The sequence below is a fragment of the Rissa tridactyla genome, chromosome 2 (genome assembly GCF_028500815.1).
Source record: "Rissa tridactyla isolate bRisTri1 chromosome 2, bRisTri1.patW.cur.20221130, whole genome shotgun sequence".
In the NCBI taxonomy this organism is placed as follows: domain Eukaryota; kingdom Metazoa; phylum Chordata; class Aves; order Charadriiformes; family Laridae; genus Rissa; species Rissa tridactyla.
The window spans coordinates 41,382,406-41,397,854 of record NC_071467.1 but is presented as its reverse complement, the minus strand read 5'-3'; the positions used below and the strand labels follow the sequence as shown (position 1 = coordinate 41,397,854).

Here is a 15,449-nt window from a genome sequence, read left to right as displayed (position 1 = left end):
TTTCCTTGGAGATAGCTAAGGTGTCCATGCTGATGGAAATGGTGTCCAGCTTTGGCAAAGACCAGTCAGAAAATCTATTTTCTGCAGGATATCTTCATGTTTTCTTCTGTTCTAGCACAAATCCCCGATCACTGGGCGACAGGTACTCTGAGTGAGGTTGCAATTCATCTGTCTTTTCAAAGCTCAGCAGCTGTATGAGGGGAACACTTGAAACATAAAGGGAGAAAGGAGTCTCCTGGCCAACAGGAGACTAATGTTGAGTTATGGCAAAATGCAAACACATGCTCAAACCAGCGCTGAGAGACCACAGCCCCAGCTCTTTTCCTTAGATGAGTTCCTTAAACACCCGGTGCCTCCTTTCCCTGCTCTCCTCTTCCATGCTTGACTGAACAACACTCAGCTACCAGAGTGGATGGAAAGCCCATGTTCCCTCACCCCATGTTTCATCCTTACCCTTACTAAACAAGACTTGATGATTATGATACTCTTCTATTTTTAACTCCTAACAATCAGGGAAATTTGCATTCCAATACTGTTATTTTGAGCTTTGTATGGGTCCATTGCAAGCTCAGTAGTAAGGGAAGATTCTGATCAGTGAATGGCAGAAAATTAACTTCCAGGTCTGGTCCATCACTGTGCCCCATTGCTTCAGAATATGCTCACACCTCTAATTTAAGCAAAGAGCTCCCAACATTGCTAGAAATCCAGGCAACCACGCAGGAGGCAGCAGGTTAAGGGCTGTCTCTGTCGTAATTAAATTTCCTAGAAAGTCCACAGTCTTCTCCTCCAACCCAAAACTTCTACATTCAGAACTTTACCTTTTTTATTCTGCAGTAAATACTAACATTTACGTTTTGAATTTCTGAAAAGAGTGAATAAAACCAAAGCCATGATAGAGAATGCTCCTTTAGTATTTCCACTGTAATTTTCTGTTTGAGAAAGTCCTCTGGAATCAGAGCATTCTTAAACTGGCAATGTATTCAGCTGAATAATATATTTTTCCATTTCAAAAATATTTTTTCTCTAAGCTTTCATTATTATACACATGGACTCCCTTGTAGCTCCAAAGAAAAATATAGGACAAACTCTAAGGATTTGTGTACTAAATCTTCTGGTTTTACTAGCACTAAAATAATATATAAAAATTTAGAGAGTTTAATATAAACATACATGTAACAGATGCTACTTTAATTATTTCTATAAGCATAGTATATGTGATAATAAAAATACATACAATAGGGTTGCTCTTATTTCAAAACTGCAGGCTTAACTATAGTACATATTACTGTAATTTTGGCCACAAAACCTGTATTTGGAGGTCAAGCGGTATTTTTAACTTAAGGAAACTCAACCAGCTCCATTATTTGCAGCACATCTTTCAAATTCAGCAGAAGAAAAGATATTGACATAGAAAAATGCCTTTTGTTCAGATGTAAAGTGTTGAAATTACTAAAGCCTTAACTTACACTTGAGCTCCTCAGACAAAATGTGAGCATTGTGACAAAATAATAACACAAGTATTCTCATGTTGGATCCCAAATCTTTAGAATATAAGCATGCCTCATGACAGCCTGTGTCAAAGTATCCACAGAAGGACTGGTAAGAGAGAGCTCAAGATTTTCCCAGCCACAGAAAGATTTGGTCCTTCCCTCATTCACCATGACAAAGCTCTCCCTGCTGCTAACAAGAGTTAACTCTGCAGCAGAGAAAGCTGTGCAGCAAAGTTGAAGAGACTCAAACACTCCTGAGAGACGATAGCAGTGAATGTCACGGATACAATCCAATGTATCAGTAACACACACAAAAATAAGGTATTGTTGAAAGAATATTATTTGGGTTACAAAGTCAAGAGGCCAAAATGTGGAAAATGCCAGATTTAAAGCTGCCTGAACGCCTAACAACTCAGGTGTCTTTTGTAACTGCATTAATGATAAAGTTGCAATGGCATGATCAATCATTCCACAGCCGCCGTTTCACTCCATCAGTTCCTGCCAATGGTAACATACTAAAGAGCAAATCAAGATATCCTTAAATCTGGCATTCCCAGCTTTAAAGTGTTTGACTTCATAACCTAACAAAGTACTGAACAAATTAAGTCCTCAAGACAGCAGTGTTATAATCTTCTCAACATTATTACAAGAGCTACTATGGTGATTTACAAAAATGGCCCCGGTGTTAATCCAAAATTACAGCTTCAGGGTCTGCTCTCATTTTTATCAAAACCTTAGTTACAAACTTCACCATGTTGCACAACCTAAATATTTTCTTTCCTCAGCAATGAAAAAACATTTAAAAATTCTTCATTTCTTAAAGGTTTCAACTTCCAAAGTCTACAATTTTTCCTGGCTTTGGGAGCCTTGTGGACCTGGTAGCTATGATGGAAAGCTCACAAAACCAGGAATAATTTTAGAAATTCCCTCCTAAAAAGAAGCTTTATCAGAAGTGAAGGTGCCAAAGGTCTGAAACTTGTGCAGGTGTGAGCTCAGACAAATCTAAACACAAGCACCTGGTCGCATCCAGAAACTACAGCTCCTTATTGATGTATTTGCCCACAGGACTTGAATGCGCACTGTACAGAGGGCATCGTACGTTCAGGTTACTATCTTTGCCATTTCCCATTTCCCTCTGTTTTCTACTCAGTAATCCCGGAAATTCCCGGAAGTGTCAGTTCCTAATACATCCACCCATCCATTGATGTCATATATTAAATCAGAAGGGGTTTGCTTCATCAGAAATAAAGCACAGTCCTGTTGGTTTTCTTCCTAAGGTATTCTTAGTTTTTAAGCACTCCTAAGGGTTTACTGATGTTTCAGACATAATCGAGTGAGATACATGTTAATCCAGCACAGGAGTTAATAGGCTCCGTACCAGTGTTAAAGTGCACGTTGTCAGACAAAGTGATGTGCCTTGTTTTTGTAGCCTTAAGGTGCAACAAGTGGTTGGCATCCTCCATTCCCACACTTTACACAACTATAACCTGAAAGTGCAAGTTGGCCCTACACAAAGGGTAAAAGCGCAAAAGGCAGTCAATTTGCTTTTCATCCCGGAGCACTGACAAACCAGGACTAAGTAACAATTCCTTCCCAGGGGTCCTCCCGGAAAAATGCAACTGTCATTCCCCTTTAGATTTCAATGTCCCTGTACAGGCACAAAACACTAACTCAGCTAAATGTTCCCCACAGCCGTGCTGTAGCTGTGCTTTCAGTTGCCGATGTTTTATGAGCTTTAAAAACAATACAGTCAATGCTGTGGTTTCTGATGTAAAATGAAACCTGGAATCTAATTTGAGACATCAAAATCTAATTACTATTCATAATAACGAATCTTTGGCTTTGTCATTTTCACCTGCAATGTTCTTGTCTATGGAAAATGTTGAGGTCTATTTATCAGTGTCATTTTGCAGTGACGTATCATTTACTGTTCTTAAGAAGAAAAATTAATATTGAAGTCACATTACAGTTTATATCAAAACTTGGATTTTTTATCAGACTCAAAACTGAGGTCTCTGCCAGTCCTTACGTAGGTAAATCTCCCCCCTAAAGTAACAGTGTTGCCCAAAGAGTGGGGATCAAATCCAGTATTAATGAGAAACCCCACTATCTCCCACTTATATGAAGAAATCCCCACCATTTCCCCGTGCCTTCTGCAAAGGTGCAAGATGCAAGGGTAGCCTGCCTCAGTAAATTTTTCCACTCACTTTGCTTTTTTTTTTGACTGATTTTGTTCAAAGTACTCTTGGGAAAAAAAGTAAAAAGATAAACACACTTCTGCTAGCAAATGCCAGAAGAAAAATATGTTCTGGCAATCTTTGGCCACCTTAGATTTGAAATGAATTTACATTATCAAAATACCTCTTAATTGTGTTAAAACATTCTGAAAATTTATTGCACTCGTTTTTCTTCCAAAATTCACTGGAATCTTTTGCTTTACAGTCCATTCTTCATGTGCATGCCCTTTTTCTCTCTCTTTGGAAAATATATCAATTGCTTATTAAAAAAAAAAAAAGAAGTGTTTTGGCATGGCTGACCTGTAGAGATATGGAGCTAAGCAGAGTCAGTGAATCCACTCACTCTGATATGCACACATGATATGCAATTAAAATCTCCATTCACATTCCTACGGGGTTGTCAATCAAGAGAAAAGCCTTTTTGACAACATCCAGTGAAGCGTACCAACTAACTGCTGAACAGGAACTTAAACAGTAACAGCTTTTGTTACTAGCAAGAACGGATTTTACCAAGATTGGGCTCGGTTTCTAAAGAAATCATTATGTTAAAATTTGGGGGGCTTTTCATTAAAAATTAAAATGTGTCACAAAGCTATTGTGTGTGAAGCTATCATATTATGTAATACATGAGGTTATCAGATATATGTGAAAAAAAACCCCTAACCTTTCTTGGCTGTAGGAAACAATTTAACCTTTCAGATTTAGAACAATTAACAATGATTACAAGGCAGTTTTTAGCTAGAAGAGAACATTTTTCTAATTGCATGTTGTCTATTTGGTAGGCACCGAATATCTTTTATAATATTATAAGCTGCCCAGCCACAAAACTAAGGCTGTAAAAGGCCTGCTACTGCCAAAAATGATACTGTGAACAATTTGTTACTGACACGCTGGAAAATGATGTGGCTCAATTATAAGTATTTGCAACTTTTTGAAAACATTGTAACTTTGAATTTGTGACAATAGATGAAAAGTCTTTGATAAGCGCTGAAGATGCTAACATTTGGTTTCTAATACCCAGTTAGATAATGTACAGCTCATAAGAGCATTAGCGTACTTCAAAATCAAATCTGTAAAGGTAAAACCAGTAAAAATAAATAGGTCATTATTAATCTGCTGTTTGTGTTTTGAGCACTAACCTTGAACTCCAGCTTTCAAACATGCTAATATTACTAGATATTGAAATATTTGCCCTCTTGCTTATCATGCTCTGTAACTGAAGAGAGAGCAGATGCATCCTGACTATTAACAGTCATGACAAATTGCCTTACTAATGAATGTTACACACTGAAAGTGCCATAACTGATTAAACTACAATTTCCCACTACCAGATAGAGAGAGACTTGGGAACTCCAGCAGTGGACAACTCTGATGTTCTGCCAACAGGCCTTCAGGGCACAGTGCGGTATTTAGAAAAACACACTGTAAATTCCATATGAATATATTCTAAAAGACTATGTGTATACAACAGGTTTTAAAGAACATTAGATGAAACAGCTTAGGTTCGTAGCCGATGAGCCATGTAAAATGGATGTGTTTTAACAATTTTAGTATCATTACAAGGCTGCGTTGGAGAATATTTCTGTTGGGTTCCTCTACCCCTCTCCCCACCTCCCCAAACATTGCTTGTGCTTTGCTTTCACATAAAATCTTTCTTTTGTCAGTCTCTTTGTCGGTGCAAAATTGGCAGCGGTTCAAATTCAAAGTACTCCTATTCATTTACTGACCATTAAACCAATGTCATTCTAGTTCACATCAGCCGGAGAGCTAAGCTCTAAAAAACATAAAAGGCTTGCTTCACCACTGACGAATAATGTGTACATTTTTACAGAGCTTAAACCTTAATGCTTTGCCTGAAACTAACAATACAGTATATCTTATCATTCCTTTTTCACAAGCAGGCAGCTGCTGAAACGCTTGCCACTTCAAAATATCAATTGCTTGCCAGAGTTGTCCTCAACACACCCTGTCAAACTCATGTATATTGTGCAATGAAAATGGTGCAGGACTGAAAGCTAGAAATTGTGTCAAATTCTGCTGTAAGGGTATGATGTGCAAAGAACAACGTATGACAACCGTAGAGACTACAAACAATAGCAACGGAGCCAGACACTACATATATCACAACTGTGCCTGTACATATTTTATTGTATGTATTATATATTTAAAGCATGACAAATGTGTCATTGAAGCTATGCGCTACACCAAATAGAAACCCGTCAGCTAGTTAAGCTTTTTCATTTCTCTTGATGGAAGAGTAGTGGTATTTTTCTGCCCTCTGAACATTTGTTTGTAAATCACACGGCACAAAAAAAAAAAATAAAAAAAATCAGGTTTTCAAAATGAGTAACAGAAAACAAAAGGCAATACTACAAGATGAGAAAATGAGATTTTGTTCAATTAACACTTCTGCTTTTCTCTAAGGACACATAGCCAGGCTACCTTAAAGAATATCTGAGGCTATGCAAGACAAATACAATATCACTGCGTCCATAAATTACAGTATACCTAATTTTAATGCAGATAAGTGCTGGCCTATTGATTTGCATGTTTCCCTGGCAAAATGGAAATCCCATGTGAATATGTTCTTTGTCTGTAGAAAATGCATTTTAAAAAACCTTTATGAATACAGCAATCTATGCTGAAAAGGAAAACATAAGTCACTAGTGTAAAATTACATATGGAACCTACAGAAATACTGCTCATGTATACAGACATGTATACACACATCTCTGTGTGTGCATGTGTGAATGAATGTTACACAATCACGTAGTTTTTAGCACACAGTTACAATTTCTATAAAGTGTCTTAACTAGTGAAAATTCAGCCTCTAAATATAATCTTAAATTAGCTGAGGAAAAAAAATGAAAATCGCCAGACTAAGTAACAAAGTAAGTTAATCATAAAGTAACCACGGAATGCTAATCTTAAATTAAAACAACACATAGTTGCGATGAAAAAGAAATGTTTAGGAGGAAAGATAAGTGCAACAGCTCACAACAGCATGTAGGTTGCAAAACGTGAACACACGGGATTCCATGAGGGTCATTAACCGATCTAATCCTAACCAAAATGAATAGATACGCCATTAAGGTGTTAATAAATATTTTGGAAAGAGAATAGGTGTTTTAGGTGCTCAGGGTTGCTGACCTTTGCTGTGTTTATTAGTGGGACAATGATGCATTATTAACACACAGCAGCTGTACCTGAACTGCTGCCATGAACATAATAGCCTTTTATAGCCATCAGGGGAGTGAGATAGGAGGCCTTTATTAACCACTAGACATGATTAGCACATTATGTGAACTTTAGTAGGCAAATTATCTCTTATTGAAATATAATGTTGGTTATAACTAATTGTAAACATGATTTTAAAAACTTCTCAATGCAAAACTAAGAGTTTCACTACCATTTAGCAAATTACTGGCCAGCCCACTAAAAAAATTATTCTTCTTTTCCATTGTTCAACCTGCAAAAGCAACTGTGCCTCACAAAAACTTACCGCACTATGACAAAACCACTCAAGTGAGTGACTTCCACATCATGAATATAATTCTTCAGAACTGTGAAAAAACACAAACAGACATTTCCAACACAATTAAGAAAACTGCTAATAAAGAAAAAAAAACTTGCCTTACATTTTCCTATAAAGATTACAAGCATTTTTCAAAAAAGTCTGCTTGACAATGCATTTTTAAGAGTTAACTTGAAAAAATAACACCATGGTTTACTTCAAAAAGCTTAATTTTGGGTAAGATTATCCCATTAGCCTCCGCAACTGAACACAGCACTGAGAGTCCATTATGAGCAGTCTTTTATGCCCTAGCAGAAAGTCATTAACATAAAATAAATCATTAGCTTTGATATTAAGCCTCTACTATCTGCAGGTTTCTATGACTAATGTTCAAAACTGTGTCTGCCAAATGATGAATTATACTTTTTTGAAAGGTTATCTTCCCTTTTCGCCACTATTTTTCCTTTTACTATTTATTATTATTTCGGGTTGATGCAAACACAATGCTCGCATAAGAAACAAATGTTTTCTCTTACTCATGAACACAAACCTACACACTTTTGGCAACTGTGACCAGAACATGACTTCGAAGCCAGCTCCTTATAACACAGGATAGAAATGATGGATTCTCAGAGTCAGTTCACTTTCTTCAAAGTGAGCAATATATAATGAAGCAGAAACATACGTGTGCACATAATATAGAGTAGCACTGATACAATAGGAATTTATACATATACATAATCTTCTCATTCTTCTGGCAAGAACTGTCTGGATAAATCTTTTGCTTCACATTACAGACTTTATACTTCCCTTACTGACACATTTCCCTAAGTACAGGTTATCACTGTCTGATTTCAGAGTTCTGATTTCTTCTTGCATATAGAATAAGTAACTGGAGTTCACTGCAGATTTCCTTAATATAACAAAAATACATACCAGCTACAGTAACTTCCATTTAACCTTTAAGACCATATAATCGTCAACAACAATAGCAGGAGACAGAAGTACTACCACAGCAGCTCAATTTCCATGCTTAGCCAGCAGGACCTTTGAAAAAAGCCACTCGTGCCACTTCTGATTGGTAGAGAGCGGTTTAACGGTCAAGAATGTGAATGCTAAAACATTCTGACATTTCCACTAACCTGGATTTGTCAGATGCTCATGTAACTCAAGTATGTTTTGCAACTTAGAAAGCAGTGTGTTTCTTGGGAGGAAACCATACTACGAGGGTCTACAGCAAATCAAATAGCAGCCCAGTGAGAAATATTAAATGAACAGTTCAGAAACTGTTAGCATATGTGCAATTGAAAGATAAGATATAAATATTAGTAGAGCCATATGAAATTCAAATGCTAAAAATAAACTACTTACTGCAAACATAAGAAGCAAAAGAAAACCACAGACATTACAAATGTCGGTTGCACCAAGACCTCTGCTGAAAAACGATTTTAAATTTGAAAATCTAAGTCAAGAGCAAAATATTGTATACTTACTAACCTAAAACTGATCACCACCAATGAACATAAAATGCAGATATTCCAGGGGAAGGGGAGATGAGATTTTCTTCTGGGCGCTTGCTGCTGGGGAAGGGCGATGCTTGTTGCCACTTCTAACGCTACATAATCTGTGCCTAACCAGAGAATAATGCAATGTTGCTATTTTCCAACTGAATGCTGTAGGGAAAAACGTTATGACCAAGAAAATCTCATTCAGGTTGATGTGAATTCCATGTCTGAAAGTATTTTGGAAGCGCTGCTATAATTAACAGTCATTTGGTGCTTCTGCTATAAACCATGTTTTGGAGCGGTTTATAACTCGGCATTTTTAATGAGAAATCACTCCTTGGACAGAAAATCAGTACCTAGTTGTGTATCTAACACAGTAGAATAGAATAGAATAAACTGCTTCAGTTGGAAGGGACCTACAATGATCATCTAATCCAACTGCAAGAACTAAACATTTAAACATGGTTAAACTACATTTAAAATAAGTATTTCAGTGTATGCAGCCCATGCTAGACATCCACAGAGCATGTGTCCAATTCAAAAAGATAAACAAAGCTGCCACTAATTGCCACCGCTGTCAGTTCCAGAAGCCAAGGTCTGGATTGATCCAGGGACTACCCTCTCACCACAAGAAGTGGTGCTGTTAGGTCACTCTTCAGCCATGCTGAGAGAGCCATCAAAAGAAGCTTTTTTACTTCCACCGTCTAAGCTTTGTTGTATCTGCCATCAATACAGGATTTAAGTAGCCAAGAATTTTCATCTAAATCCTACTGTGATTAGGACATTTCTCCGCTTAATATAAAGTCATCCTTTAAACATAGCCCATTTTCCAACACTTCCGCGCAGTGTTAGCAAGATGAGAAAGTCCTGATAAGATGGGAATCTGAGGACAGGAGGGTGCTCAGCTCTTCCCGGTGAAGTGTGATTGTCCCCAACGTGCACCAAATTCAACAGGAGCCGGGACTGCCCAGTCCTCCACAGTATCGGCTCCTTAAGCCCTTAAATGCAGCTCCAGCTGCTCTTTGGTTTAACGTAAACAGCAAAGGTTCTGCATGCACTGTAGTGTTTAGCTAATTCAGCATTCTTAATAGTTTACAGTTTTCACTTTTTTCCGAAGACCTCATGATAGGCTGGTTGAGGGTAATGCCCTAAGAGATTAAACACGTCACTCTGGGAAGAGAATAAAACATAATTTCTCTCAAGGTACTGATGGTTGGCAGAAAGAAAAAAAAAAATTACTGTGAATGCTTGGGTTTATAGAACATCTTTGAGACATACATAAATATTTTCCTGTATTCCACTAAAATTGGGATCACTTCTTTTCTGAAACACTGGAATTTAAGGAGGCACACTTGAGGCTTGCCCGTAACTCTCAAACTATATTCTAAGGTCTAGGAACCCATGAAAAAGAAGTACATTTCCCTTCTTCCTATGAGGTACTTTTTGAAACTAACTAAAACACTTAAAAATCAACAACACATGTAACTATTTAATCTTTTCTTTAAGAGGCACCAACAAATTTCAAGTATGATTCTAATGCAGTAGAGGACAAGGCAGTCGTCTAAGGAAAAAAATGCCGAGAATAAAGAAATGGTGATCTCTTAGATAAGCATAATCTAAAATTCGGACAAAACTCTAACACAGCATTTCAGCTTTAGAGCTGTCCTTCACAGCGCTGGCCTTCCACAATTCTTTTCTGAGTTTCAGATAGAGAGTGGATAGAAGCAAACCACTGGAAATAATGTACACTTTGTAAACAGCCATGGAACATTTTACTTAGAGTAGTCTCTATGGTGGGGTTAAGCTTACACAATAAATTATTTTAAACACTGTATATAAATATATGCACTCTTGCTCCGTGGAATTCTGATTACGAGCGGGATTGTTACCTGCTTACAAAGCACTGTATTATATCTCCTTATCCACTTCTACCCAATGTCATGCCGCTGTTTTCATTTTGAAGGGTTTTGCTTCCCTCCCTCTCTTTTTTCCCCTCTGTAGTCCTCCTTTTAAAAGCAACTACAGTCTATCATTCTACCTCCGCTGTCTGGCTGTATTTTTCCACTGCACTGACAACTACCAGTGAATACAAGAAAGATGAGTTGTAGGCTCCTGTATTTTTGAACCAGGTAGCAAATCACAGAAGAATCTAGCGCATAATTCTGCAAGGCTAACCATTGGGAGCAGTAAAGACCATTATTTTCTCCCTACTGTTGGCAGGGGTCAGCGTCCCTGTCATTAGCTGTGTCAAACTATAATTATATAACTGCACTTTATGTGAGCAGAAATCTGAAAACACTGTAAAGTTGCAAGTATGAAAATATACAAACCCTTCTTACAGTACTGATCGAAGCGGCCTTTGGAGGTGACACTTGAATACGGAAAGCCACAAGGCTGTTATTTATTGCTCTCTACATAAACATTTAAACTTATGATACGACTTATTCAAGCAGGTTGAAATCCTTGACCATATTCTTCTACAAAATTAAGACACTCGGATTACCAAAGTTATTTCTTTTATGGCATTCAACTCAATTTAGGAACACGATGCTTCTTAAAACAAACTTCAACTGAACAGACTACTCATATTAGCCTGTAAATGTCTGAAATGCAATTATGCTTCAAGTTTCAAGAGGCGGACAGTACAACCCCAACTCTAAATCTGTCTGTCCAGCGTAAGAGCTCCACTATGTTATTTCAAAGGCTGACCTATATACCGCAGCATAACGTCCATTCTGTCTGTTTGTATAAGAGATACCTCATACAGTTGTCATAACCAACATTGTTTGCATTGTTCTTTCACTTTTCTCTCTCCATGGGTAATGCGAGAGAAACAAGGAAAAGACTGCACAACAATATATGCAGAGTATAATGAGCTTTCACAGCAGATAGAGAAATATTAGACTAAGATGCTTAGAATGCTATTTTAGGTTTATAAAATAAAGATCTAAGCAGTCTTCTGAAACAAAGCCTGCCAACTGAAAATTGTAAGATAAGAGGAGACTGTTTGAATCTACATTATTGCATTTTCCTTTGGCTACAGAAAAATGCCCTCTCAATGAATCTCCCGTGCATGTGCCTGGGAACTCACTCATACGCTATGAACAATCTTCTGATAAGGAAAAAACTAGTGCCAACAGAACAATTAGAAAATTCAAAAAGCTGAAGTATTTGTGGAATACGCTCTAAATTACCAGCAGCTCAAGCAGACCTAAAATCTTCCGTATTTGTCAAAAAAAAACCCAAGCCCCAAAACCCAGTAGGAAAACAAGGGCCAAATCCACTAGTAAGTGCCCAAAGCAAGTTTTAACTAACTTTACAAGAAACAAGATCCAGTTCTGAATGAGTTTTGCAGGTAAAGACCTAATCAAGACCACCATTCCAACTAGGAATATGGATCCATGACATTCCATCCATCACCTCCTTTCCTGGGGTGAGATCAAGAGCAAACACTCAACCAAACTTACTGAACGCAAAATTCTGCAGGCCTCCTGCCCTTCAAACTCCTTAAATACACACAGCACAAAAATGAGTGACAGAGCAATACTGTAACATGACGACATGTTTAGAACAAGTCAGATAAGTTTTCACAGCAATGTTAATCATGCCGGGTGAAGGGAGAGAGTGAAGGGGGTGAAAAATGAAATGTTCAGTAAATGTACACCTCCAAGGGGCCTGGCAAACCTACTCTGTCCATTTAATGTAATCGATGGTCAGTGGCAAAGACATCTGAAAAAGATAGTTGTCCTATACTCTGTATCTTATACTGAAACATTCCTGGCAAGTCTTTTCCAAGCATAAAACATATGTCTTATGACTGTGCACTTTTAAGCACATTATCAGTTCAGGCAAAGTGAAATAGAAGAGTTGCAACTTGTCTACAGAATGAGCGTCTCATTTGCATTTAAAAAGAACAGTTTGCTCCCTCATACATGGCATGACTTAAAAGAAGCTTTAACCAGCTAGTAAAGAAATTCTGAAAATGACTTTCTAAATTAATTTATTCGATTTGCAGTGCAACCCACCAAAAATGATTTAAGGAACTTAATTGGAAAATGATTTAATATATTAAAGTAATTCCTGATTTTCCAAAGCATTTAACTTTTAAATTAAATCTGGTCCACTATCTCAAGAATGATGAGTGAAATGTGTATTCAAGTCATTACCTTCTTTTTGAAGCTTTAAATCACTGATAGGTTTAATAACGTTTGTCCAGTTTCATTGCCAAATGGGTCTTCAGACACTTTGGTACTTATGTCATTAATATTAGCCCAAGCCTCTCACTTGGTAACACTTTATGGCTACGATTTACAAAAAAAAGAAAAAAAAAAAAAAAAGGACAACAGACAAAACAACGGCAAGCCACAGATCAAAGGTAGCAGCAGCCTCCTGATTACTCAGAGCACTTAGAAAAAATTAAGGCACACATACAGGCTCCTACGCATCTGGACTCTTACTGCTGCACAAAGTTCACTCCTGGCACAAACTTCCGATCTATAGGGCAGGTTTGCCAGATGCTGCAAAATACAGTTACTCAGAACACCGCTAACAGTCATACCTCTGGGATCTCCCTTGAAATATCCTTAGGCATCCACCACAAAGGGCTAGATTTATCCCTGAATTCTAGAACTCCATTGAGTATATGTGAAATGCAGCCAGGATGAATTTGGTCCTTTCTGTTGTGATTGGTAGATGAGACCATGTGGGAAATCTTTCCTGAAAACTGAGAGGGCTTCACCCCGGCGCCGCAGCCTCCCCGCCTGAGCACCGATACGCGCTATTTCGCCGTTTATCTCTGCATCGAGGCAGCTGCCCGGAATGAAAGAGACGGCCCTCAGCATCCCTCGGACACGTGAGACCGCCGTGACAATAGCCCGAGCGCCGAACCGGGCTGTCCCCGGCGGTCCTGGCCCGGGCTCGGTTGCCCCCCCGCCCCCGCTCCGCGGCAGCGCCCCGACACCGCGCCCCGCCGCCACCCTCCGCACCAGCGGCCAGCCCCGCGCCCGGCGGAGTTCCCGCGGCGGAGAACCTCCGCGGCAGCCTGCCACAGGCTTCCAGGGCAGGTCTCTAAACAAACGGCCCTGAGCGCAGCCCAGGTTTAAAGGCATCGTTCGGGGAAAGCGCTGGCTCACGGCTTTCCTCCCCCGGCGGGGGTGCGCTGGGGAAGTGCTCTGGGTATAGCTCGCACTTCCTTGATTATTTCCTACGGCCAGCGTTTTATTCATGTGCAAAGCCCATTCCGTAACAGCAGAGAAAGTGCAGCTCATGCATAAAGCACCAGCTGGCTCAGGCCACAGAGGCAGCAACAATGCAGGAACCCCAGCCCCCTTCCTCGGCAGCAAAAGTAATGCAAAGTGCTCCCGGATCGCAGCACCAAACTCTCGTAACCAAACCGGGGATTTGGGCTAGCGCGACCCTCCTCTGCAGTTCCTCCGTCCCCCAGGGCTCGGGGACCCAAAACTTAGCTCTCCTCAGGCACTGACCCTATTTGCAGCGGTTTAATCAAGTTACTGATAAATTGGGAAGGCGGTTGCACAGCCGGGACAAAGTCGAGACGATGTTCTGAACCGGCTTGTCACCCTTATACACCCTTACTGTGCATATATAGAGATGTGTGTGTATGTATATGTATATATACACATCATAGACACGTACACACACACAAACGTGCTCCCGGCACCGCCAAGTACCGCTTTGACACATGAACTGCGGCGGGGCAGAGAGTTTCTGCCGGATTGTGGCGGGCGCGATCTTTCTGCTTAACAGGAGCCCTGGAAATTCAAGTCCTCTGCAATCAACATCCTTGTCCACGCCGTATTCTCCGAAAGGGAAGATGGTATGGAAAATGCCTCCCCCACCCCACTCCCCCTTACCCCCACCCCCCCCCCCACCCCCCACCCCGCTCCAGCCGCCCGCCCCCAAACTACTCCGGGGTTTTTAATTTGGGGTGCCTGCGGAAGGGGTGCCGGTCCGTGTCCCGGCGGCGGCTCTCCGCGGCGGGTGGCACCCGCGGGTCCCCAAAAAAAACCCCAAAGCCCGGCAAGTGCCGCTGCCCGCTCCCCGCCTGGCCGGTGAACTTGGTGCGCGGCTCGCCAAGGCGCAGCGCCGGCTCATGCAAAACGCGCCGCGACAACAGCACACACCGACAGCACAGATAAAAAAAAAACCAAAACACCTCGGACGACACAAAACACGAGTCACCTTGTTGCAATAGTAGGGGTCCAGGCAGGGGGAAGGTCCCAAACAAGGCGTATCAGGAGCGGCCGCAGGCTGAGGAGGTGGTGAATAAAATCTTACGTCCATTTCACTAAAACATCAAGCAAACTCCTTTCCTTCTCTTTTTTTTTTTTTTTTGGTCGTTAACGTTGGTGCAAAAAGGGGTGTGTGTGAGTGTGAGAGTGTGTGTGTGTGTGTGAGGGGAGGGGGGGGACACACAACAAGACTGAGAAGAATAAAAAAAAAAAAAAAAAAAAAGAGGTGCCTGACTTCAGTAGTCAAAGAAACACCTTCCCTGCCTCACATCCGTTTGTGGTTTGTAAAGAGAGAGAGAGAGAGAGAGAGGGGAGAAGGGGGGGGGGGGGGGGTGTAAAAAAAAAAAAAAAAATCTCTTCCAAAAAAGCACCGGTCTGCAGATGTCTGCGAGAGAACCAACAAACCCTCCTTCTTCTACGGCAGGGCAGGTAACTTCGAGTACTTATTGTTT

General features: G+C 40.1%; 1 protein-coding gene across 2 annotated transcripts in view; it reads right to left on the bottom strand.

Moving 5' to 3' along the window:
* TOX (thymocyte selection associated high mobility group box) overlaps positions 1-15,101 on the bottom strand; it is a 220,653-nt gene extending 205,552 nt beyond the window's left edge. For both annotated transcript variants that reach the window (XM_054190381.1, XM_054190382.1), the window contains exon 1: positions 14,948-15,101. In XM_054190381.1, the coding sequence (XP_054046356.1) occupies positions 14,948-15,049 (102 nt within the window). In that variant the 5' untranslated portion in view covers positions 15,050-15,101. The remainder of the gene's footprint in view (positions 1-14,947) is intronic.
* Positions 15,102-15,449: the final 348 nt, after the last annotated feature.